The 24796-nt window shown below is 55.3% G+C and overlaps 2 protein-coding genes across 8 annotated transcripts in view; one reads left to right on the top strand and one right to left on the bottom strand.

Annotated features, from left to right (window-relative positions):
• Window positions 1–19684, top strand: part of ABCC10 (ATP binding cassette subfamily C member 10) — a 20025-nt gene extending 341 nt beyond the window's left edge. Inside the window, exons 2-23 of one of the 2 annotated variants that reach the window (XM_082731129.1) lie at window positions 3–104; window positions 468–639; window positions 2845–4063; window positions 5413–5640; window positions 6798–6954; window positions 7229–7338; window positions 8616–8695; window positions 9338–9509; window positions 10661–10759; window positions 11169–11358; window positions 12093–12170; window positions 12328–12519; window positions 12949–13102; window positions 13279–13468; window positions 15185–15528; window positions 15822–15991; window positions 16483–16643; window positions 16976–17229; window positions 18194–18339; window positions 18434–18531; window positions 18768–18880; window positions 19185–19684. In XM_082731129.1, the coding sequence (XP_082587255.1) occupies window positions 479–639; window positions 2845–4063; window positions 5413–5640; window positions 6798–6954; window positions 7229–7338; window positions 8616–8695; window positions 9338–9509; window positions 10661–10759; window positions 11169–11358; window positions 12093–12170; window positions 12328–12519; window positions 12949–13102; window positions 13279–13468; window positions 15185–15528; window positions 15822–15991; window positions 16483–16643; window positions 16976–17229; window positions 18194–18339; window positions 18434–18531; window positions 18768–18880; window positions 19185–19347 (4479 nt within the window). In that variant the 5' untranslated portion in view covers window positions 3–104; window positions 468–478 and the 3' untranslated portion in view covers window positions 19348–19684. The other variant, XM_082731130.1, reaches the window with a different exon arrangement.
• DLK2 (delta like non-canonical Notch ligand 2) lies at window positions 19609–24688 on the bottom strand. 6 transcript variants are annotated; one of them, XM_082731136.1, is made up of 6 exons: window positions 24611–24688; window positions 23275–23405; window positions 22941–23004; window positions 21825–21955; window positions 21227–21371; window positions 19609–20529 (listed from the first exon to the last, which is right to left on the bottom strand). In XM_082731136.1, the coding sequence occupies exons 2-6, from the start codon at window positions 23348–23350 to the stop codon at window positions 19794–19796; spliced, it is 1152 nt and encodes a 383-aa protein (XP_082587262.1). In that variant the 5' UTR covers window positions 23351–23405; window positions 24611–24688; the 3' UTR covers window positions 19609–19793. The 6 variants fall into 6 exon arrangements, with proteins under 6 accessions (XP_082587262.1, XP_082587258.1, XP_082587257.1 ...); XM_082731132.1 differs by lacking the exon at window positions 24611–24688 and adding an exon at window positions 24325–24526; XM_082731131.1 differs by lacking the exon at window positions 24611–24688 and adding an exon at window positions 24340–24521.
• Window positions 24689–24796: the final 108 nt, after the last annotated feature.

Below are 24796 nucleotides of genomic sequence, written 5' to 3' on the forward strand. Positions count from 1 at the left end.
AGGGGTGCTCGGCGAGCAAGGCTGGCACCCTAACCCAGCAGCAGGCTCTTTTGAATTCACCAGTGCTCGGGATCTTGGGATCCGGTGGCAAGCAGCTCCTTCAGGTTAGACGTTCCGGATCTCTGGGGGCGGAGACACAAGGGTGGCGGGGGGGGGGGGGGGGGGGGGAGGCAGGTTAGGTGACCGGTCCAGAAATCGGCCAGCTCCGAGGAGCCAAACTTCCCTTTGCGGTAACGCGACCATGGGCGGGGTCTGGCCCTAGGCGGGGAGGTCCGGGTTCGGGGGCCGGGTTGGAGGCGGGAAGACCGGCTGTCAGGGCCGACTGACACCAGCACGGCTTCCTGGTCAGTGTCCCCACTCCGCCCCACGAGGTGCCGTCTCCCATCCTGGACCTCGCCATTGGGAACACGGATTCCGCCCTCTCTGGGAGGACCCTTTCCTCCCTCCACCCTCGGCTTTCCTCGCAGGTGAAGCCTCCATGGAACGGTTCCTGGCCCAACTGTGCGAGACGAGTGTGTCGCAGCCGCTGCCGGTGTGGGAGGGGGACACCACGGGCCACTGCTTCACCCAACTGGTGCTGAGCGCCCTGCCCCATATGCTCCTCGCCGTGCTCAGTGCCTGCCACTGGGGCACTCCGAGGTGGGTAGAAGCAGGTGCAAGACATCTGTCCATGTGTACCTGCAGACCTCAGCCGAAACCCACATCTCCGCGGTAGTGTAGCCAAAATAGTGAGGTCTGTGGAGTGGGGCAAAAATAGAATAAAATATGCGCCTTAGCACCTTGCAGTAATGTGGCTGTTTTGGGTCAAGTTACCTATCTTTTCTGAGCCTTATAGGGTTGTTGGGAGGTTTAAATCAGATAATGCGTTAAAACGTATAGCGCAGTGCCAGGTACATTTTTAAAGGCTGCATGCCTGGTAGAAAGCATCACAGCTGTAGATTTTCAGATGCCCAAGCACAACTGTCATGATGGAGGCAAAACTGGGTGAACGATGTTTTTAGCCAAAAAGGATAGTTTGTGTTGTAGTTGTAGGACTAGTTCCTCACCATTTCCATCCATGAAAATTCCGTGTTCCCTAGACTAAGAGGAAGAGGAAGCAGTGAGTAGAAGAGAAGAGCAAATTCAAAACCTTAATTTTCCTGGGTTTGTGGCTCTAAGGTGCAAGTATCAAACTCACCTTGACTTTGTATCTATTTTCTGTATGGCTGGATATGTCTGAAGTTACTCTCACTCTGGCTACTGACAAGGCAGAAAAGACATCTAGTCTTTGCCTTTTGAAGTCCCTAGTCTGGTAGATGGAATGTGTCCTTATCCAAGATGAATCGGGGCTGATGAATCCCTTCCTTGAGGAGAAGCTTGGGATCTGCTTGGTCTAAGGGGAATCCTGATTTGTCTTTTGCATAGAATGAGGCAGAAGTCTAGAGAGGATTAATCAGTTAGCATAGACATCTAAAGCCTGCTCAGAGGAGTATCTGTTAAAAATAGACACAGTGCTTCCAGGCACTCACAGTCTAAGGAGCAGGCAAGAAAGACAATCATATAATCAATAGAAATTACAGTTTTTGCACTTCACTTATCAGACTTTTTGTACATTGCTGAAAGGGTTAGAGAGGTCCAGAATCTCAGACAAGAAAGGACCTGAGAGGCCTTTGGACCCAGATTCCTCAGTGCTCACCGTGGTGATGAGGGAAATGAAATATGAGAGGGAAGGAAACCTTACCCCGGGGCATAAGACTGGTTGATGGCCACCTTGGGGCCTCCAAGGGCCCAGTGTTTTGTCCCCACATCTTAAGAAATAGGATTCTTAAAGGTTGACTTTTATTCCATTATAAACTGCTCCATATTGCTGTGATTAACTGGACTTTTTAGAGGAAATCCAAAGCATTCTAATCTAGGATTAAACTTTTTCAGTAACCCAGCCCTGCCAACAAAGGAAACAATAGATTTAGTCTTCTCATTATGTAAACCTTCAAGGCATTCTAATATTCACTGCTGCAGGTGTCTTACCCTGTACTTGATTTTTTAACATAGACAGATCACCCTTTTGTTGACTAAAAATGTTTTTGGCATGCCAAGAAGGTAGAGACAAAACTAAAGAGAAGTTTTTGTTCAGCAAATGGAGTCACAAGTATGATCTATACCATTTTCTACAAACGGTGGAAAGAGAGTAGAATATTCTGAAGCTTCATAAAATTTAGGCTATTGTATTAGAGTGTAGAAGCCTTATATATGTGAAGTTTTGATTCATCTAATAGTGCCTCGGGTGAATTTAAGGGTTTTTTTTTTTTTAAGATTTTAATTATTTATTTGACAGAGTGAATGACAGCGAGAGACGGAACACAAGCAGGGAGTGGGAGAAGGAGAAGCAGGCTTCCCACGGAGCAGGGAGCCTGATGCAGGGCTTGATCCCAGACCCCTGGGATCATTACCTGAGCCGAAGGCAGACACTTAATGACTGATCAACCCAGGCACCCCTAAGGGTTATCTTAGGTCTATACTTTTATGAAAATGAATTCTCATTTCTTGGTTGTTATCTGTATGACAATTTAGAATTTTTTTTTCTTATTAGTCTTCACATTCCATACATCCTTACTAAAAATTGTTAGTTTCTGTGGCAAAAGAATGATCAGAAATGGTACGGGTAGATTGGAAAACAGATTTCGGTTGTGCCAGGAAGATTTCCTGGAGGAAAAGCCCTGCATTTCAGGGTAAAATGGGACAGAAATAAGGTATAAAAGGCAGGGAAAGGAGCAGATTAGCTCTAGGTAAGTGAGTTATTAGAGGTGTGTCTGGCCTTCAGTCAGCCATTACGTGCCTTCTTTTCTTTTGCCCCCTTGTCCCTAGGAATCCAGATTACCTCCCGCACTGCAGTCCCGGCTGGCGCCTCCGACTCACAGCCTCCCTGCTGCTCTCCGTCCTTCCATTGCTAGACCTCCTTCCAGTCACTTTGCCACCCGGGGCAGGCCCAGGGCCCATAGGGCTAGAAGTGCTGGCAGGGGGTGTGGCAGCGGTGGCCTGGATCAGCCACTGCCTGGCCTTGTGGGCGTTGGCTCATTCCCCTCATGGCCTCTTCCGGGGACCATTGACCTTCGCTCTGGCTGCCTTTCTGCCGGCCCCAGCCCTAGTGCTTACCCTGCTATGGCATTGCCAGCGAGGCACGCTTCTGCCCCCGCTTCTCCCAGGACCCCTCTCCCGCCTATGCCTTCTCATTCTGCAGCTGGCTGCACTCTTGGCCTATGGACTGGGCTGGGCCATCCCGGGGCAGTCACGGGATCCCTGGGCCCAGGAACCCCTCCTGTCTCAGGGAGAGGAGCCTGAGGTAGCTGAAGATGGGGAGAGTTGGCTATCACGCTTTTCCTATGCCTGGCTGACACCCTTGCTGGCCCGAGGTGCCCGTGGGGAACTCCGGCAGCCCCAGGACACTTGCCGCCTCCCACACAGGCTGCGCCCAATCTACCTGGCTAGTGCCTTCCAGGCACACTGGCAGGAAGGGGCCCGGCTGTGGAGGGCCCTGTATAAGGCCTTTGGCCAGCGCTACCTAGCACTGGGACTACTGAAGCTTGTGGGGACCATGCTGGGGTTCTCAGGGCCCTTGCTGCTCTCCTTCCTGGTGGGCTTCCTGGAGGAGGGGCAAGAGCCACTAAGCAATGGACTGCTGTATGCCCTGGGGCTAGCTGGTGGGGCCGTACTGGGTGCTGTGCTACAGAATCAGTATGGGTATGAGGTACGGAAGGTGACGCTTCAGGCACAGGGGGCTGTGCTGACTATTCTGTACCGAAAGACTTTACAGCTGGGGCCCAGACGCCCTCCTGCCGGGGAAGCCCTGAACCTACTGGGCACCGACTCTGAGCGGCTGCTCAACTTTGCTGGAAGCTTCCATGAAGCATGGGGCCTGCCCCTGCAGCTGGCCATCACCCTCTACCTGCTTCACCAGCAGGTGGGTGTGGCCTTCGTGGGTGGTCTGATCCTGGCACTGCTGTTGGTCCCTGTCAACAAAGTGATTGCCACCCGCATCATGGCCAGCAACCAGGAGATGCTACAGCATAAGGATGCACGGGTTAAGGTAAGGGCTGCTTAGAATTCCTCAGCAATCCAGAGGCCCCACCTAGCATCCTGGTCCCCAGGTCCTCCCACGCCCAGTGCCTAAGGGTGTGAGTGTGTTCTAGGAGTTAAGAGCTCACACTGGAGAACGACATGGGTTCATATCCCAGCTCTTCCACTTACTAGTTTAATTAACTCAGATAAGTGTCTTAACCTCTTTGGGCCTCTGTTTCCTCATCTGGCTAATGACCATTGCAATAGCTTGCTTTATAGAGTTGTCATGAGGATGGTATGAGGTAACTCTGGGTATGGGCCCAGTCACAAAATAAGCACTAAATATGCATGGCTTGTTAGTAATACTGTAGCAGTAGCTCATACAGCCCTAAGCAGCAGCCCTGAGAGGTAGGAATTAGCCTGTCTTGGACCAAATGGGCTTTTAGTATCAGTGTCTGGACCTCAGTCTTCTATCTCTTCATCTAGGGCAGAGCCCATCTCATAGCTACATGTGGAGAGGCCTCAGAGAACCCCGGCTACCTCCGAGGGGTGGGCTGTGAGGAAGGGAGTAGGTCAGTCTTCTGCCTGGGCCAGCTCTAGGTGTTGAGGGTCTGACTGAATCAGTCTGGGTTCTGCAATGACTGGGAGATGGCAGGCCTGGCAGTCCATACAGCATAGTTGTCAGCCTCTTGTGGGAATAACTCAGAGTGCTAACAGGGAGGCGGTCCCTCACAGTTGGTTAAAGTCCAGGCCCTTTTCCCCTACCCATGATAGCTACAGACTAGGCTTCCAGTACTTCCCTGGCTTCTGGGCTGGGCATGTGTGAATGTGGGGATCCAGGAAGTTTCTCTAGCCCTTGCCCATCGTGCTGGACTCATCAGCCTGTCTGACCCTGGGCTGTGGTTGGGCTTCCTACACCTGTATGTTCCTACAGGAAGAATTCCTGTCCCACCCAAGCCATGGGCCAAACTGGCGACTAGCTCCCAAAGCCCTCTGCTTCTGGCTTTGGGAAAGAGTTCTTAGTCCTTCATCTCATGGAAGGAGTGCTTTTACCCTGGTGTGGTAACCCTCCTGTACTTTCTACCACTTCCTCCCCTAGGAAGGTAGGGGGATTCCAGCTCTGACTTGGTTCCCGCTCTGGAGACATGTGGAGGAGAAGTAAAAGACTGGAAGGAGAAGAAACTCAGGACTGAAAGGGATTTGAGGGCAGGATTTCCAGAAAGGGCTGAGATGAAGAAGGGAGGGGGCTAGGAAAGTACAGAATATCTGGGAGCTCAGGGTCCTTGGTTTCCTCTACCAGGAGCTCCTGTACAGAGGAGAATGGACACACAGTAGCAGGGTCTCCACTTCACACTGCCCTCTTGTCTCCATCCCTAGCTCATAACAGAGCTGCTGAGTGGCATTCGGGTCGTCAAGTTCTTCGGGTGGGAGCAGGCGCTGGGGGCCCGAGTAGAGGCGTGCCGAGCTCGCGAACTGGGGCGACTCTGGGTCATCAAATACCTGGATGCAGCCTGTGTGTACCTGTGGGCCGCCCTGCCAGTTGTCATCTCCATCGTCATCTTCATCACCTATGTCCTCCTGGGGCACCAGCTCACAGCCACCAAGGTGAGGGCCAGGGGAGGAGGGGATGGCTGTAGGAAAGTGTGGGGAGAAGCAGCAGCAAGGAGACCGCAGTGGAGTCATGAAATGGCCTCAGGCTCTTGGGGCTGCTGGGAAGGAGGATCTCTGGCTGCCTCAACCTTTCCCAACCCAGGGGGAATTCTCTGAGATTTCTGGGGCCTTGGATATACAACCCAAAAGAAGGAATTCTTTTTTTCCCCTCCCTTCCTCTTCAGCTTTAGCCCCAGGCTCCATGTTAGGTCCCCATATCCTCATTTTGATGACCTTTGGGGGAAAAAAAAAATCCATGATCCAGTGCCAGCTCTAGCCAGAGCCAGACGATGTTTGTACTTACAAAGTCCCAGAATGCTCCAGGACTGTGTGCTGGTTGAGCGGGAACCCGGATCTCTGGAAGAACATCTAGAATTTCTAGGGTCTGAAGCGGCTACCTTTGCCATCACTAACCAAGGAGTTTCCTGCCAACCCCTAAGTTCTGCTGCTGCCCTATTCTTGTTTTGTTTTGTTTTTGTTTTTAATTAATTTATTTTTTTCAGAGTAACAGTATTCATTGTTTTTGCACCACACCCAGTGCTCCATGCAATCCGTGCCCTCTCTAATACCCACCACCTGGTTCCCTCAACCTCCCACCCCCACCCCTTCAAAACCCTCAGATTGTTTTTCAGATTCCACAGTCTCTCATGGTTCACCTCCCCTTCCAATTTCCCTCAACTCCCTTCTCCTCTCTAACACCCCATGTCCTCCATGCTATTTGTTATGCTCCACAAATAAGTGAAACCATATGATAACTGACTCTCTCGGCTTGACTTATTTCACTCAGCATAATCTCTTCCAGTCCCGTCCATGTTGCTACAAAAGTTGGGTATTCATCCTTTCTGATGGAGGCATAATACTCCATAGTGTACATGGACCACATCTTCCTTATCCATTCGTCCGTTGAAGGGCATCTTGGTTCTTTCCACAGTTTGGTGACCGTGGCCATTGCTGCTATAAACACTGGGGTACCTATGGCCCTTCTTTTCACTACATCTGTATCTTTGGGGTAATTCTTCCCTCCAAGCCCCTGCCCGTAGGCCTTCACCCGCAGGCCTTCAGATGACCTCTGAGCTTCAGGTGATGCTTCATCCCACTTCTGCCCTACTTAGGTGTTCACGGCCTTGGCACTGGTGCGCATGCTCATTCTTCCCCTCAACAACTTCCCCTGGGTGATTAATGGCCTCCTGGAGGCCAAAGTGTCCTTGGACCGGATCCAGCGTTTCCTTGACCTTCCCAGCCACAATCCCCAAGCCTACTATAGCCCAGGTAATGGGAAGCTAGAGGGAGAGCCCGGTGCAGGGTGAGGAGGGGACTGTAGCCCCGAGGGAGCTGTACACAGGTGCTGGCAAGATGAGCCAGAGGCAGCAGAATCCAGGCAGAGCATGTGGGGGAGAGTCCTCAGACCAGGATGAAGGCTGAATTAGCCCTGGGCTGGTAGATACAGGACAGGCAAGACAACAACACACTCCTGGTTAACCTTCCCCAAGTAGCGAGATTGTGCCTTAGAAACCCATGTTAAGTGTTTTTTTTCCCTCTTCAGATCCCCCCACAGAGCCATCTACAGTGTTGGAGCTGCAAGAAGCCCTGTTCTCCTGGGACCCAGCTGGAAGCAGCCAGGAGACCTTCATCAGTCACCTTGAAGTGAAGAAGGTTTGTTGGTTAGACCACATTAGGGAGTCCCCAGGTGAATGGGAATGGCAGACTCAGTGGCAGGTAAACAGGCCTGGAGCCCGTCATAGCTAGATGGCCTGCATCTCAACAAGGTACCAAGGGGAAGACTGGAGGGGCTCTGGTGAGCAAGTTCTACACTCCTCTCTGGACCTCATCCCACTCAGCAAAGTGCTGTCAGAGTTGTTTGCTCTCTCCCCAGTCTTTAGACAGCTATATATCCACCTCATCCCAGCCAACAATTATGGCTCTCCATTGTCCTGAGGCCAGAAAGTTCAGAACAGACCCCAGAGCTTATTCAGCATCTGCCTCAGCCTGGGGACCAGGGGAAAGGCCCAGCAGCCTCTTCTGAGAAGGATTTTGCAAATGGGGTCGCTAATCCTCTGTTTAGCCTGCTAGAAAGGGATCACACCCTGTGACTCACGCCACCGCATACGACAAAGAAGCACTTGAAAGAATATTCCTGGCAGGACAGGGACTCCCAATTACCCCAGGCCGGAGTTTTCCTTCTCCCCTGACCCCTGTCCAACCCTTTGCCCCACAGCTCAACCCAGCGTTCTCCAGTCTCTACCACATTTGGCTCACATTTCTGGCATGGGCTGTATATTTTGTTTTTCTTCTTCGTTCAGGCAAGACAAGGCTGGAATTTTTCAAAGGAATTTTACTAATGTTGTCAGTTGTGGCTTTTTTGGATCGAAGTCATAGAAACCCACTGAAGCTAGCTTAAGCAAACAAGAATTTATAAGAAGGCTATAGAGATGAATTGCAGAATCCAAAGGCAGGTGTGCAGCTGGATCTCAGCAGCAGCCCAGAACCGGGACTCTACTCGTAGAGCTCTCCTTCTGTCTGCTTTCCTCTGTGTCTGCCTCATGCTTCTCTTTTGGTGGACGCGCTCTTCACCGGGCAGAAACAGAGACTGCAGAGAGCCTTCCCACACACACGCTACCGCCAGAGAGAGGGAGAATTCCCAGGAGAGGGTCTCAGCTTGCTCTGGTGCCCCCTCCGAGATGGGTCAGTCCTGGCTGACAGACTGGGGACATCACAGTCAGAGCTTCTGAGAACCCCACCTGTTTCTAGAAAAGCACTGTACTTCTCTCGGTCCTGCATGGTGTCACTGAGTGAGATACAGCCTAGCCTGTGGGCTGGAGAATTCTTTCCTTACAGACTAACTGGGGCCTAGAGAGAAGCTTCTGTGGAAGGGTTGGCAGCCCAGGGCCTCAGGAGGGAGACCTGATGCTTACTGTCTGGCTTCCTTGCAGGGTGCCTTGGTGGGCATCGTGGGGAAGGTGGGCTGTGGGAAGAGCTCGCTGCTGGCCGCCATTGCTGGGGAGCTCCACAGGTGAGTAACCTCTAGGGCCCCCCTGTCCTCCACTTTGACCTTCAGCAAACACTTGCCTAGCCCCTGCCATGTGGTGGATGCCTTTTTAGGATCCAGGGATGCCAAGGGTTAGAGATGAACAAGACCTTGTCCCTGTCTTGGGAGAGTTTTCAGTCTGGAAAGGGGAAGGCAGTTAAGACTGAATTTTCATAATCCTCACACCAGAGTTCTGTGAGTGCTATAATAGTAAAGAAATAAATGGAAACATCCCGCAAAATCTCCTTTTTCGAAAAATGTAGTTACACAGGGAGGGATCCAGGGAGGAGCAGAGGAATGAAGGAGGGCCTTCTTACTTTATAGCGAGGATGAGTGAGTGCAAGGTGGTGACCATACTCTCCTCTGAGCTTCTGAGCACATCCAGATCTGACAGCTGCTTGGCTGTAGCCAAAGAGCAGTTTCTTCCCTTCCTTGTCCAGAATGAGCCCGCAGTCTCGTTAGGGCCTCTCAACCCCAGGGGCTGCCAATCCAGAGACCCAGGTGACATGAAGGGGGACCTGACATAGAAGACAGTCTGGAGAGGCTTCTGGGAGGCGGGGGGCTGGTTATGGAGGGACCAGTCAGGAGCTGCCCTCCCCCCAATGCTGCCGGCCTGGCTCTCCACAGGCTGAGTGGGCGGGTGGCAGTGTGGGGGCTGTCCAAAGGCTTTGGCCTGGCCACCCAGGAACCCTGGATCCAGTTTGCCACCATCCGAGACAACATTCTCTTTGGGAAGACATTTGATGCCCAGCTGTACAAGGAAGTGCTCGAAGCCTGCGCCCTCGGTGATGACCTCCGTGTGAGTGCCGGGCCCTGAGACCTTCTGGCTGCCTGCTTCTCCGTGTCCCCGACACCTCAAGTCAGAGACTCACTTCTCTGGGAAGCGGTTGCCTCTACTCGCGCACCGTCAACCTAAGACTGGCTGTCGTCAGGTTCAGCCCTCCCAGAGTGTCCAGCATGTGGTTCCCCCTTCTGAAGAGGACCCAGAGGGATGGCAGTGATGGGGTGTTCCACACAGCAGCTAGGGGAACTCCAAGGCCTCTAGACTAGGGTCCCCTCATAGGATTTAGCCCTGTGTAGGTTGGGCCAGTGGTTCTGATTCAAGAGGCTTTCTCCTACCTCCCACTGGGGAGGCTTCAGAGAGTCAAGGTTGTTCTCAGCAAGTCCATTAGATCCCCCGCAACCAGAGTACTAAATTTAGGAGGATGAGATTCCAGACCTCACCTATGGCTTCCCCACTCAATCCCCATGTTCCCTGCAGGACTGTCCCCACCACTGCCCTGTTCAAGTAAATGGGGGACTTCCCTGGAAAAGAGGACCTTTACTTTGACTAGGGGGTACCCTGTGCCCATGTATCATTTGTTTCTACAGCAAGCATTTCTCAAATGCCTGTCGGGTACTGGGAATGGCTCTAGGCATTAAGAAAAGAGGTGAATTACCGAGATTTTCCCTCAGGGGAACTCACTATCTGGTAGACCAGAGGTGCTTCCACTGGCATGGGTCCCCCTGAGCGAAGGAGACAATTCCTGAGGCCACACGAAGGCTTGGGGTACACTCCTTGTGTAAAGAACTATGACAGCTTTCACATTGGATTTTCCCATCCTCATCCCAGCCTTTAGAAAGGCAGGGCAGTGAGTGTGACAGGGTGGTGAAGAATCTTGATTTACATCCTCCTAGCTTACTAGCTGTGGAACAACCGGGATCAAGGTAGCCCTTTGGAACTCTGGTCTCATATGTGAAAGAGAAATCATATCAGCTTCGTAAGGTCATCATGGCGATCAGATGGTCGGAATTACAGATGATCCCCTGTGGCTTGCTTACCCCAAATTCAAGTCCACTCTCCTCAAGCTCCCTCGATCTCTTGAACCCCTCCACCTCATCCCTGCAAAGGGAGAAAGCAGAAGGTATTGAGGAGTCCTTTGGCCAATGCTGGGGGCCCTGTCCTACCAGATCCTGCCTGCTGGTGACCAGACAGAGGTCGGGGAGAGGGGTGTGACCCTCAGCGGGGGACAGCGGGCCCGGATTGCCCTTGCTCGTGCTGTCTACCAGGTAAGTTAAAAATGGGAGAGTCTGCAGCCTTGGAGTGAGTGGGGGAATGGGGATATTTTCATCAGCATCTGTTTTTTTTCTCCTCCCCCCCACCGCCTCTTCACAGTCATGAAGTATTGGTCCCTTGGCCATCCCATCTCCCTTTTGCAGACTGAAAGCAGAATTAAAGACCCTTTCAAAAATAAAATATGACTTGAAATGCTGGGACCCAGCAAAGCTGGAGCCCTGGTCTTGCTTGACTAGAGGGAAGTTCACCTTTAAGTCTCATTTGCTTCCCTAATACTCTAGAGGTAGCCCCCAGAGTCCCTCTCAGCTATCTCCTCTGCCTCAAGATGGTGTCCTAGGAGAGGTCTGGGTTCTGACCAGCGGACGTGGGACTTGGTGCCCGTGGTGCCCCACCTCTTCCTAGGAAAAGGAGCTCTATCTCCTCGATGACCCTCTGGCCGCTGTGGATGCAGACGTGGCCAACCACCTGCTGCACAGATGCATCCTGGGAGTGCTGAGCCACACCACCAGGCTGCTCTGCACCCACCGGATTGAGTACCTGGAGAAGGCCGACGTGGTGCTGCTGCTGGAGGCCGGGCGCCTTGTCCGGGCTGGTAACGTGGGCTGCCAGACAGGGGAGGGGGTCTGCCCAGATGTAAAAGGGTAAGAGGGACACATGAACTGTCAGATGTAGACTCTGCCACCCCCTCCATGTGTGGCCTGGGCCCTGGCATTCTTCTATCTCACGGGAGACCCTATCCTCCCTTCATGGAGCAGGTGTGGGGCCACAGAGAGGAGAGAAAGGAGCACACTGGTGAAATGCCAGGGGATCTGGGACTTGGGCTGTGTGACGGACTGTGGGAACACTGATGTCCTTAAAGAAGAGACAGCAGTCAGGTTTTGAACAGCCTTTTTATTAAAAATACAAACAAAAATAAACAAGAAGCCCACTTCTGATGGATTATTACCCAGAGGGACATGATTGTCTGCGAGTTTGGGGAAAGAAACAGAAGGAAGTGAGGCTCCAGCAGAGCATTAGAAATGTGAGGCCTGAGAAGAAAGCTCTGCAGTAAGGAGAGGGGACTCTGGACAGAGTGCTCCTGGGTGGCTATGACTCTCCTTATAGGGGTGAACATGTTCCATCTGAGCTGTTTGGACTGCAGGCATGGAGAGATGGGCATAAGGGTCCTGCTCAGAGTCTGGAGGCCCAGAGCAGGGTCCTGCTAGGGAGGGTCAGGGAAGGGGTCCAGAGAAAATGGAAGGTGGATTGGCACACTCACCGAGAGAGGCAGACTATATAGTGTATCCCCAGGACAGCCCCTGCAGTGATCTCCCTGCTCCCTTCCAGGACCTCCCTCTGAGATCTTGCCATTGGTCCAGGCTGTCCCCAAAACCTGGGCTGAGGATGGACAAGAGGCTGACTCAGGTATGGCTCAGGGCTGAGGAAAGTGCTTGCCCTTTCCTCCACCACATTGGAAGGATACGTTGTCCCCAAAGCTCCCCAGCCCATCTGAAACACTGAGGTTTAACTGTCATCCCACACACTTAATCCACACTCTGCCCCTCTCCTCCTCTCCTCACAGCCACAGGGCAGTCAGTTGGGAACTTGGAGAAAACAAAGGAGGGTCTGGAAGGGGAGAACGCATGTGGTCGCCTGCTACAGGAGGAAAGCAAGAAGGAGGGCGCCGTGGCCTTGCAGGTGTACCGAGCATACTGGAGGGCCATGGGCCGGGGCCTGGCCCTAGCCATCCTCCTCTCATTGCTCCTCATGCAAGGTAGGATGAACCCCAGAGCCCCTCATCCCACCGCAGCCCTAGGCCCCCATCACAGCCACCACCTTGTACTAATGGCTACAGAGCCCTGAGCCTCCCCAGGCACGGGCAGCAGCTGGGACAAGAGGCAGGCCCCCCCTTCTGAGAGAGTCCCAGGGGTGTCGTCTTTGGCCATCTTGCGATCAGCTCCCACAGCTAGCTCCCACTCTACAGATTCCAGATCATGTACCCCTCAAAGTTAAAGAGTGATGGGCCCAGAAAGAAGTACACACTAGGGGCATGGGAAGACATGGGAGAATGACCGAGTAGGGAGGGCCGGGGCAGGTGAAGAAGACTGGAAGCCAGAGTCCAGGGCAGATTAAGGGGGTGTTTGGATGGAACAAAGGGATGAGTAGTCTCTCTCACAGTTTTCCCCTCCCCCTCCCCACCCAGCCACAAGGAATGCTGCTGACTGGTGGCTCTCCCATTGGATCTCCCAGCTGAAGGCTGACAAGAATAGCTCCCAGGAGGCTTCAGGCCCCACCAGCCCAGGATCCACAGGGCTCCTCTCTGCCCAGCTTCTCCTCTTCTCCCCCGGAAGCCTCTAGTGAGTGGCTGGGCTAGAGCAGGCCTGGTGTTCTCAGAGGGGTTGCCAGGCAGGGATTGAGAAGTGGGGAACAGGTATTCCAGGGGTATGTCTTCTAGTGGGGAGAGCTGGTGTGGGGGAGGGGACCCCCGATGGGCCCTGCTTTTGGTTATCCACAGCCCCTCCTCACCCCCCAGCACTTCAGTGTTCCCACTGCCGAAAGCCGCCCCCAACAGCTCCTCAGATGTCCGTTTCTACCTCACCATCTATGCGACCATCGCTGGTATCAACTCCCTCTGTACCCTCCTCCGGGCAGTGCTCTTCGCAGCAGGCACCCTCCAAGCAGCCGCCACCCTGCATCGCCGCCTGCTGCATCGGGTCCTGCTGGTGAGAGGATGGTTGTGGGGATGGCATGGGGGAGCTCCAGCGGGGACCCCATCCTACCTCCTAGTCCTCAGGACAAGACAGCCCTCACAGGCAGGTGCAGCACTTGGCAACTGGAGACCTGGAGAGGCCGAGAGCAGAGCAGCTGCCTGGGTTCACACCCAGCTCCTTTGGCCTGTAGCTTTCTCTTCTGTAAAATGGGGAGAAGAGACGCTTGCTCAGAGTCACTTCCGTTTGGATGTCAAGTGCAGAGGCCTGAATTACTCACCTCTTATTCATGGGACACGGGACATCCATTAGATCATTCAAGATCCCTTTTCATTTTATTTATTTATCCATTCCCTTCTATCTACGTACCCTATTTCCCTCCTTTCCTTATAGGCAACCATTCTAAGTATGTTAAGTATGTATCGTGCTGTGTTGTGTTGTGTTGTGTTGTAAAACGCCTGTTTTGTGTGCCAGTGTTTTTATAAATGGCATTCCATTTCTTACAATATTATGAGGATTAAATTAATTAGGTCCTGGAAAGTGCTTAGGATAGTGCCAGGCACATACTAAATACTCATTAGCAATTATTATTAATGATGTCATTATTATTATTATAAAGCCTTTTCTTGTCCATTATCCTTTTTTAAAAAAAAATTTTTACTTTTTAAGCAATCTCTACACCCAGTGTGGTACTCAACCCTAAGATCAAGAGATCAGTCTAACAACTGAGCCAGCCAGAGGCCCCTCTTATCCATTATCTTATCAGGGTCTCATGATAACCCCTTGAGGTAGGTACTGTTATCCCCATTTTACAGATAAGAAAACTGAGGGTCTGAGAGTGACCTGGGGAATGCTAGTTCTGTGGATACCCAGGCTGGGCACCTTCCTGTTGCCTGTCAGGGAGCAGCCGCCCACCATTCTGCCTCTCCTCCAGGACCAGGGCCTCTTCAGCCTGTGAAGGAATTCATTTCTTATACATTGGCATTAAGAGGTGCTTCCAAAAGTTTTTTGCCCAAGTTCCCTGCCCTAAGAGGATTGTTCCCAAAGTATAGGCAGAGAGCTGGGAGCTGGAGAAGGTGAGGAAAGGGACATGCTGTCTTTGAGATGGGCGCTCCCAGTAGCAGTCTAAACAGCTGGCAGCTGCTGAGCCCTGAACTCTATGCCAGGCAGACTGTGCTAAGCACCTATGTTGTCTATGTGGCTTTCAATCCTGCCAACAGCCCTGGGAGCCACCGTTGTGTTATCCCTGTTTTTGAGATGAGGAACAGGGGCCTTTAAGAGATGAAGCTCCCTTCCTGGGGTGTCCTATCCAGTAAGTGGCAGGACTGGAATTTGAGGGGGAGTCTGAGTCCCAAGCCTGCATGCTAAGCCGTAAGATCACACTAACAGGCTGCTGTTTGTCTCCGGGCCATGGGGATGATCCCCCCGACCTCTCACTAACCCTCACTCACTGGCCTTCTTCTGGAGAGAGACGGGCCCCCTGCCCTGGAAAGAGGAGTAGGGCCTGTTCAGCATGGAGGTAGAGGAATGGCCAGCATGGCCACTCGGGGTCACCACAGGCCAAAGGGATGGCAGCATCTCCGTCTCTGCCACCCTCAGATAGCCTCCCTTGGAGCACCTCCCCCCAACCCCTCTCTGCCACCTTCCTCCTTTTCGAGTCTCCACTTTGGGCTTCTCCCCCTAGGGCCATCCCCAGGCCCGGCCCTGGCCCACCCGCACCTCCTCTCGCAGGCGCCAGTGACCTTCTTCTACTCCACACCCACGGGCCGCATCCTCAACCGCTTCTCATCGGATGTGGCCTGTGCCGACGACAGCCTGCCTTTCATGCTTAACATCTTGCTGGCCAACGCCGCTGGCCTGCTGGGCCTCCTGGCAGTGCTGGGTGCTGGGCTGCCCTGGCTGCTGCTGCTGCTGCCGCCGCTGAGCATCCTCTACGACCGTGTGCAGCGCCGCTACAGGGCCTCCTCGCGGGAGCTGCGGCGCCTCAGCAGCCTCACCCTGTCGCCCCTCTATGCCCACCTGGCCGACACCCTGGCTGGCCTCCCTGTGCTCCGGGCCGCGGGGGCCACCTGCAGGTGTGTGAGGTCTGGGGGTGGGGACAAGAGGACCCTAAGAGGAAGGGCAGGCCCAGGTCTCCGAGAAGGGTGGGGTGGGGCGGGGCCTGCAAGTGCCCTGGGCATAGGGTAAGGAAACAGAAGACGGGATGGGGGAGGCCGGCAGAACACGGGCCCTCTGTACCCTGTGGTCCCCCCACAGCTGTTTCCTCAGCTCCAGGAAAGCCAAGCTCTGCGGGAGGGGGCCTGCATAGGTCCGTGCGTGGGTCCATGTAACGATGCTGCGGCCTCATTCCTCTCCTGGCCCCTCCCAGGTTTGAGGAGGAGAACCAGAGGCTCCTGGAGCTGAACCTGAGGTGCCAGTTTGCTGCGGGCGCCGCCACGCAGTGGCTGGACATCCGACTGCAGCTCATGGGGGCCGCAGTGGTCAGTGCCATTGCAGCCATTGCCCTGGTGCAGCACCAGCGGGGCCTCGCCAACCCAGGTGACACCCCGGGGGCCTCACTCTCACCTCAGAAGCGTGTCGGCTCCCCACCCCCCAACCTTTCCCTGCACTATCCCCCCAGCATTGCACCTCCCACCCAGGGGTCCTGTGAGGATGGGTTGTGATGATCATCATCCCCATTTTAGGGTTGAGGAAACTGAGTCCCAGGGAGAGACTTGCCATGTATGGGGGGTCTGGGACTCAAACAAGTCTCTGGATCTTCACCCCTTCCTTGCTCTACCCCATCCCGGCACTCTACCCGGCCCATCTTCCCTAGCTTTCCCTGGAAGGTTCTCCAGGCCCATGGCCCTTCCTTGTGGCTCACCTCCTGGGGTCCCCATTGGGGTCTAGGCATCTTTCTGCTTCTCTGCTGTCTTCCTTTACATGCCCATGGTCCACAGCTTGGAATTCTCCTGTTCCACCCCATCCCTGCTCCCACATGCCTCCCGGTGGCCAGACATCCCCTAGCAGCCTGTGCTCATCTCCACTAGGATTGGTGGGCCTGTCACTGTCTTACGCCCTGTCCCTGACGGGTCTGCTCTCCGGCCTGGTGAGCAGCTTCACGCAGACAGAAACCATGCTGGTGAGCGTTGAGCGGCTGGAGGAATACTCCTGCGACCTGCCCCAAGAGCCCCAGGGCCAGCTGCCGCGGGTAGGCCTGCACTCCCACCCTGCACCTGGGCCCCAGAACCCCAGGAGACCCTCCTGACTGTCCTGCCTCCCCTAGTTCTGTCCTTTTGCTTCTCACTATTTTTCTAACTTATCTCTTCTCATGTCGCCAAGTGATCCCACACTCTGCACGGTGTCCCTTGTCTTCATATCCATTGAGAGGGCCTCACCTCTGCGGCACATGCCCTTTCCTCTTGTGCCAACCCTTTCTCCTTATTCTCCCCTTTTTTCCATTCCCCATCACCCTTCCCATCCTCACGTGTTCTGCCTTACCCGTATCCCTCTCTCTCTCTCTCTCATCATGGACCATACCAGCTGGGCCTCGGCTGGCTGACCCAGGGGAGTGTGGAGTTCCAGGATGTGGTGCTGGTGTACCGGCCGGGACTGCCAAATGCCTTAGATGGGGTGACCTTCCGCGTACAGCCTGGAGAGAAGTTGGGCATCGTGGGCCGCACAGGCTCTGGCAAGTCTTCCCTGTTGTTGGTGCTCTTCCGGCTGCTGGAACCCAGTTCGGGGCGAGTGCTGCTGGACGGTGTGGACACCAGCCAGCTGGAGCTGACTGAACTCAGGTCTGAGGGAGGGAGATGAGGGGAACCAGACTACTGGCCCTTGGAAGAGGGTCCAGCTTCCCCCCCTATAAAGCCTATATAGGAAGGCTTTATATCAACTCAGGGCGCCCAGGGCCAAGGCGGGGCAAGATGGAGGACAAGCAGGTGAGGACAACAAGCCACTAGCACCTGGGGCCAGACTCATAGCTGTAGTCTCAAGGTTACAGTCTGACCCAGGCCTACCTTTCCAGCTTTGCCTTATACTTCTGCTCAAGAGCACCAGTCACTGGCTCCTGAACCAGAGCCTTCCAGGGGCAGCACCCCCGTACTGATGCCCTCAGCCCTGAGGCTCGACAGGCAGTGCTTAGGACAGCTCAGGACCTGGGCCCGTTGTCCCTGGCCACAGGTGGCTTCTTCTGGGCCTAACCGTCTCCCTACCCCCACTTCTAGGTTTATCCTGTATCATTTTTGCTGAGTCCCATGACATGTATGAGATGGGGCAGTTCTGTCCTAAAGCCCATTTCTGATGCCAAGGCCCAGCCCTGCCCTTCCTGCCTTTTCTTCTCACCTGTGGTGGCTTTACCTTATAGCCCAACCATATAGTTCCTCAGGACCCAATTCCAGGCCCGCCTCCGACCATGAAGTGTCCCCTCCCCTTTCATGCTCTGGTCATTCCTTGCCACTGCTGCCCCAGCAGCTGCTGGAGTCAGGCCCCTACAGTTTAGCCCACTCCTGTTCTCTGTGTTTTGTACCTCAGTGAGATATAAGCTCTTTAAGGTTAGAGTCAAGGCCTTTGGTGTCTTTGATATTGCTTATAGCACTGGCATAGTTCTAGGTACATGGCTGACCAACTGGGGAGCAGGGGGCAGGGTCTGTTCAGATCTTACCCTCAAGCTTTCCTGGAAAGCTAAAAACCTGTGCTAGGAACAGAAGTGGCCACATCTTCCGTGTAGACCCCATGTCCTATCCCCTCCTTACTCCCTAGATCCCAGCTGGCTGTCATCCCCCAGGAACCCTTTCTGTTCAGTGGGACTGTTCGGGAAAACCTGGACCCCCGGGGCCTGCATGAGGACCGGGCTCTGTGGCAGGCCCTGGAGCAGTGTCACCTGAGTGACATGATTATGTCCTTGGGTGAGTACGAGGTTACACTGCAGGGTGGAGGAGGGAGCAGGGAGGGATCAGGGAGAGTCCTGGGATGTGGGCTTGAGGCTGCTGTGCCTTGCAGGTGGTCTGGATGGTGAGCTGGGCGAGGGGGGCCGGAGCTTATCCCTGGGGCAAAGGCAGCTACTGTGTCTGGCCAGGGCTCTCCTCACGGATGCCAAGGTAAGGCAATAGGAAAAGACATTCAAGAGGGCAAGGAAGTAGGCCGGGGACAGCCAGGATGAAGAAGTGGATTAGGGAGAGGTTTCAGGGGACTAAGTTAGTTTTCCTTTCAGAGCTAGAGGTGAGGTGTTGTAGGCTGGCTGGGCTGGGCCAGGAGGTGGGGACTGGTGCTTGGGTAGGAGTTAAGGCTAACCCTCTTCCTCCCTCCCCTCCCCAACCTTCTCCACACGTTCCAGATCCTGTGTATTGATGAGGCCACGGCAAGCGTGGACCAGAAGACAGACCAACTGCTCCAGCAGACCATCTGCAAACGTTTTGCCAACAAGACAGTGCTGACCATTGCCCACAGGTGTGCAAGTGTCCAGAGGGAGAATCTAATTAGGGACTACAGTGACATGAACCCAGAGCCTCCATTCCTTTCAGAGACCCCCAGGGGTCAGGGTGCGAGGGATTCCAACCCCCCGATGAATCTCAGCTCCTCATTGTCCAGGTCCAAGTATATCTGCAGTCTTCCCCTAGCACAGAGCCAGGGGCTAAAGCCTGGGGGGCAGCCCTGTGTTGTCCAGGGGGAGAAGAAGAAGGAAGAACAGGTCAGCTTTCTTCTTTAGGGCCTTGTCCTCCATCCACTGCACTGACCACCTTCTCTCACACAGGCTCAACACGATCCTGAACTCTGACCGGGTGCTAGTGCTGCAAGCAGGGAGGGTTGTGGAGCTGGACTCCCCCACTGCCCTCCGCAGCCAGCCCCACTCACTGTTCCAGCAGCTGCTACAGAGCAGCCAGCAGGGATCCCGCTCCTCTCGTGGAGGGTCCTGAGCCTGACCCCCTGTCCTACAGAGTCTCCCCTCTGTGTTAGCCACTCCTAACCAGGTGCAGGGGTGCTGGCTGTTTGTTTACAGTCTCCTTGGTGGCTCTAGCTCTCCCTCACTTCCCAGAAAGGAAGAAGGCACCCTGGGTTCTTCTTTGGAATCCATGTTCTCTTGGGGTGGGAAGGGGCTGGGGGTGGGGCAGAGGCCTGAGGCTTCTTCAGAATCAGGCCTCGGCTCTGGCCCTCTCACAGCTGGGACTCTAGGCAGGTGCACTTTCATAGTTTTATTTGATAAAATTTCCATCTTACATCCTATGTATTAAAAAAATAATATTTCTAGTGTGAGGCTGAGGTCCCTCCGTGTGTATACCCCAGGAGAGGGGTGGCGAGAAAAGGCCTACTGCAGTCTGAGAACTGAGGAGGTGAAGGCGGGGGCCAAAAGCCCCCACCTCCATCACAGTGCTGTGGTCTTTCTAGGCTCAGGGGGCAGGTCAGGCGACAGGGGGAGCCCTGCTGGCAGCATGCTAACCTGACATTCCTGGTCCTGGCGCGCCGGGACGTAGTGGGGGGCAGGGTAGCAACAGGGTTCCGGGGGGCAGAGACCCTGGCGCCAGGCTCTCAGGGTCAGCATCATAGTGGACAAGACCAGGGCAGCAGTGAGGGCCCCAAATACCACCATGGCCGCCAGGCTAGATGGGCCTAGCCCTGCTTCTTGCCTCCGCACTACCTCCTTCACTGAGATGCGCAGCAGACCCGCCCCCACGCTGTGGGGGGCAGGCCCTGTGGCAGGGATCACTGCAGCGTAGGTGGGCCCCGGGGGGATGTCTGTGGTGGTGGCAGGATCTGGGACGGATAAGATGAGCTCACAAGTCTTGCCACCATACCCACTGGGGCAGAGACAGTCAAAGTCATGGACACGGTCCCGACAGCGGGCCCCTCTCTGGCATGGACGGCTGGCACAGTCATCCAGGTTGATGGTGCAGAATCGTCCAGCAAAGCCCTCAGGGCAGAGGCAGGAGAAGCGGTTTATGCCATCTAGGCAGGTGGCACCATTGGCACAAGGCCGCATCAGACAGTCGTCGACATTGACCTCACAGCGGGCACCCACGAAGCCCGCCAAACAGCGGCAGGTGAAGTTGAGAGCAAAGCCCTGGTCATCCTGGCACTGTCCACCGTTCTGGCATGGGGAGCTGCAGTGGGAGCAAAGAGGTTAATGAGGCCAGCTCGCACCTTCAGGGTAGCCCAGATCAGCATCTTTGACCATTGCCGCCTTTCTACCCCCTTTCTGGCTGTGTCACCTTGAGCCCCCCTCTCTGATCCTTGAACACCTCGTTTTAAAAAATGAGAATAAGAATAGTCTCCCGGCTTCCCAAATTACGAGCGTTAAATGAGATAATCCAAGTCAAGCAGTTAGCACAGGGCCTCGCCCAAAGGCAAGGCTCAAAGGCAAGTGTGCTATTATTCTCCACATAGGCTCTCAGGCCTGAGGCTGAAATGAGGACAAGTCCAGCCCTACCAGCCTTGTTGCCACATTCACAGTGAGGCAGAAGGCATCTTTAGGAGCCACATGCCAGCTAGGTCCTTAGCCTCCCCACACCCACCTTCCCAACCAGCACAGTTACACACTGATGCAGTACATCTCCAGCCGCTACAGATCTTTGTTGTTGGAGAAATGGTTCAAATGGTACCCAAAAAGTTGAGAAACCCTGAACTAGGGATATCTTGGCAGGCTGGGGTTTTGTCGTCAGGGGCTCCCCTGTGGGACTTCGAACCCTCAGACCTAGTTCTTCACCCCCACCCTCTCTACACTCTTGCTACCTCCCTCTTCTGCCACCAGCTTTTCCGGTAACCTCCCTCCCACCCACCCACCCACAGTCCAGTACTCACCCTGCCTGCTCACAGGGTCCAGCCTTACGCTCGCAGTCACGCCCATGGAAGCCTGGGGGGCACACACAGTGGTACTCGCCGCCCCCGTCGTAGACACATTGGCCTCCATTCTGACAGGGGGTCTGCGTGGTACAGATGTGCTCATCTGCAGAGGAGATCGGGAAGGCTTGGGGAGAGCTCCCCACACCTGGCTCCCAGACCTGCCCAGACCCTGCACACAGTTCGTGGGCACAACTCACACTATAGACCCGCCCAGAGCATGAATGCTATAGTGGGGGAACCAATAACACTGAATTGCAGTCAGGAGGCCCTGAGCCCTGGCACTGGCAGTCAGCCTCCCATTATCAGGCAAGTTGTATCTCATCTGTAGATCTCAGTTTCTTCATCTGCAAAAGGGGTATGTTTTTGGCAGCTGCCTGGCCTACCTCACAGGATTATGTTGAGAACCAATTTAGGTAACAGTATAGTCTACGATGATGAAATGACATATGTTTGAGGGTTTAAGCCAGACACAAAAGGTGCTCCATAAATTTGGATGGATGTTCTGCCAAGACACACAGGGTCCCCAGCCCAACAGTTACTCTCTCTACTCCCCTACCTTTGTCACAGAACTTGCCTGCCCAGCCCAGATGACAGATGCACTGCCAGGGCTGGTGGCAGGTACCATGCTGGCAGCCAGGCATTCTCACACAGCGCTCACAGTGCAGCCCTTCCCAGCCTGGGTCACACCTGATAAGGAGAAGCACAGGGGCAGGGCTCTGGGTAGGGCGATAGGAGGAAATGAAGGAGGCAAGAACGGAGCTTCTAGAAAACAGGACTTCTGAAATCCCTAAGGGAAAGCAGGCCTACCCCAGGTAGCTATAGGATTGTACAAGGTCATAGGACATACTCATGCTATCAGACGATCAGACACTGGCATTCAAGGCCTGGATCTGCACTCTGTCTAACCTTTCTGGGCCTCAGTGCTCTCATCTGCATGGGTTGCTTTGGGTTGGTTTGAGTTGATGAAGAAATTGACATTTGTAAATAACCTCAGTACCATTTCTGGCATGACTGAGGTGCTCAGAACCAGCTTAAAAAGAATGACCTTGAAAGGTCATAAGGACCCTCTTCCCATCCTAATTCCAGCACAAAGAACTGAACTATTTCAGAGTGTCTCTAACACAGCCAGCCCCTCCTGCACATTGCCTGGTCCGCTCCTTTCCAGACACACTTTTTCTCCTGCTTCAGAATTTGCCCAACCGCCACCCCAGTGAGTCAATTACTCAAATTCATCAAGAAAGATCCTCTTCTGTGAGTGCGTCTCCCCAGCAACCCTCCCGCAGTCTTTCTTTCCCAAGCTAAACCCGTTCTCTTTATATTTTTATCTCCCCCTTTCCTCTTGGCCCCAAACTCTCTCAAGCTTCAGGTCTTTCTCCTGGTATCTTGAGGAGGAACGTTTTGGAATTCCTGAATCAGCCTTGGGAGAGCAAAGGAGTTGGGAGTGGGGAGGCATAAGCAAGAAGAAGCAAAAGAGAAGCAAAGCGGGGGGAAACTGGGGGCTGAGGAGAAGGTGGCCAGTCTGTTCTGTGGCCATGAAAGGGTGGGGGGGGGGCGTGAACAGCAGGGTCTTAAGACTCTAGATACTCTGCCCTGGGGCTTGACCTGGTTGTGGGTGTGGACCTGCTGGATATGGGGAGCAAAGGGTTTGAGAGCACGTGCTCAAGAGAGATACCTGCAGGAGCCGTCAGGCGCACAGCAGCCGTGGGCCAGGTCACAGTGGGAGCTGCAGTCATCCGCTGCAAGAGATTGACGCGGGAGGGGTGAGCCCAGGTCAGGGTTCGGCTCCCTAAGATGCGGGGCTCAGAGGGTGCGGGGTCTCAATCATTGGCTGGGCTCCGTTCTGGGCTAGGGCAGAACAGAGACTCACCCGGTTGCAAAGGGACTGCTTGGGTCTGGTCAACCCCGCGGGTCGAGCGGCTGCAGTGCCGTCTCTGGCCGGCAGAGGTCAACGCGCTAGCGAAGGACGGCCGGGCAGGGCCGCGACCTGAGCCCGGGGGCACGCTCACCTCGGGCAGGCTGAACGCGTGCCCCCAGGATGCACAACAGGCACACGAGATGTAGACAGAGGCAGCCGCTGGGCATGGTCAGCGCCGGCCCCAGGAGGGACGGACGGATGGACGGCCGGACGTGCGGACACCTGTGGGATGGCACAGGCTGGGAGGCGGCCGGACCCGGAGATGGTGGCACGGATTCCGGTTCCGAGTGACAGGAGCCGAGGGGGAAGAGGGGCGTCCGGACAGAAGGAGGTGGGGGCAGCGGGAGGGCGGAGGCGGGGAAGACTGAGCAGGCGAGGGTACTGGAACAGGAGCCCCGGAGCGGGGTCTGTGGGAAGGAGGCGAAGGATGGGCAGCGCCGAACGAGGTCCAGGCGCTAGAGGGGCCCGGACTAGGAACGCAGTCCGCACAGAGGACTCCGCGGGAATGGGGACAGCGCCGAGAGGCGGCCTTGGCCACGAAGGGGACGCGGGGGCCGGTTCCCGGCAGCGAGCAGTCTCCGCCTCCCATCTCGACTCCCCCCACCCCACCCCACCCGGACATGCTCCCACGTTCCTTTCCCGTCTCCGTCGCCTCGGCTCGGCCGCGGCCAGGGGCCTGGAATCCCCAGAGCGCCCCCAGCCCCGCGCGCCCTGCCCTCGCTGTCCTCACCTCGGGCTGGGAGGCAGCGCGCCCCGGGACGCAGAGCGGGGCCGGATCCGACGGGCTTCGCCGAGGGACCGGGGCGCGGGGCCGCCCCTAGAGGGCCGCGGGGACGGGCGCCGAGGCGGCTGCCATGCGAGCGGAGCGCTCGGGAATCTGGGTCTCAAAGCGACCCCGAGCGGCGGCGGCAGCGGCGGCGGCAGCGGCTCCCCGCGCGCGCTCAGGCCGCCTGCCAGGGGCGGCGTGTGCCGGCGGAGCCCGCCTCCCCCTTCTCCCTGAGCTGCCGCGGGCCCGCCCCCAACCCGCGTGCGTCCGACGCCCACCCCCCACCCCCGACAACGCACGGCTCACACCTTGTCCCCACACTCACGGGTTCGCCCGCAGCCCAGCGACCCCGGGCACCCCGGGGCCCCCACCCACCTAACCCCTCCGAACCTCGCTTTCTTCAACCAAAGGAGGAAATTAGGGGAATCTAAAAGGGAGCAGACTGCCAAGTGCCGGCCAAATGTGTACAGCCGTTATTCTCCCATCTTGCATCCCTGCTATCCTGACACGCGCCCCTCATCCTGTGCCCCACTTCTGCTCTCGCCGGTCAGCTTCCCATCACGCTCTTTTATATCCCATGCTCGCTCAGGGCACCCTTGCGGCTCCAGGCCCGCCTCCTGTCACCAGCCCACGCCTCCTCCGTTTGTAAATCCTACATCACCTGCTACGTCTGTGTGCTACTCTCCTCCTCAACGCCCTCCTCTTCTTTCTCCCTTGCCATCCACAGCTTTCCAGGATCGACCCATACCAGCTAAAGATCAGCCTGGCGCACCGCCTACCCCCCGCCCCCAACCTTCCTCCGACAAGACTGTCTTTTCCACCTCATTCCTTTCTGCGACCACTACTG

This window comes from Mustela nivalis (genome assembly GCF_964662115.1).
Source record: "Mustela nivalis genome assembly, chromosome: 5".
Taxonomy (NCBI): Eukaryota; Metazoa; Chordata; class Mammalia; order Carnivora; family Mustelidae; genus Mustela; species Mustela nivalis.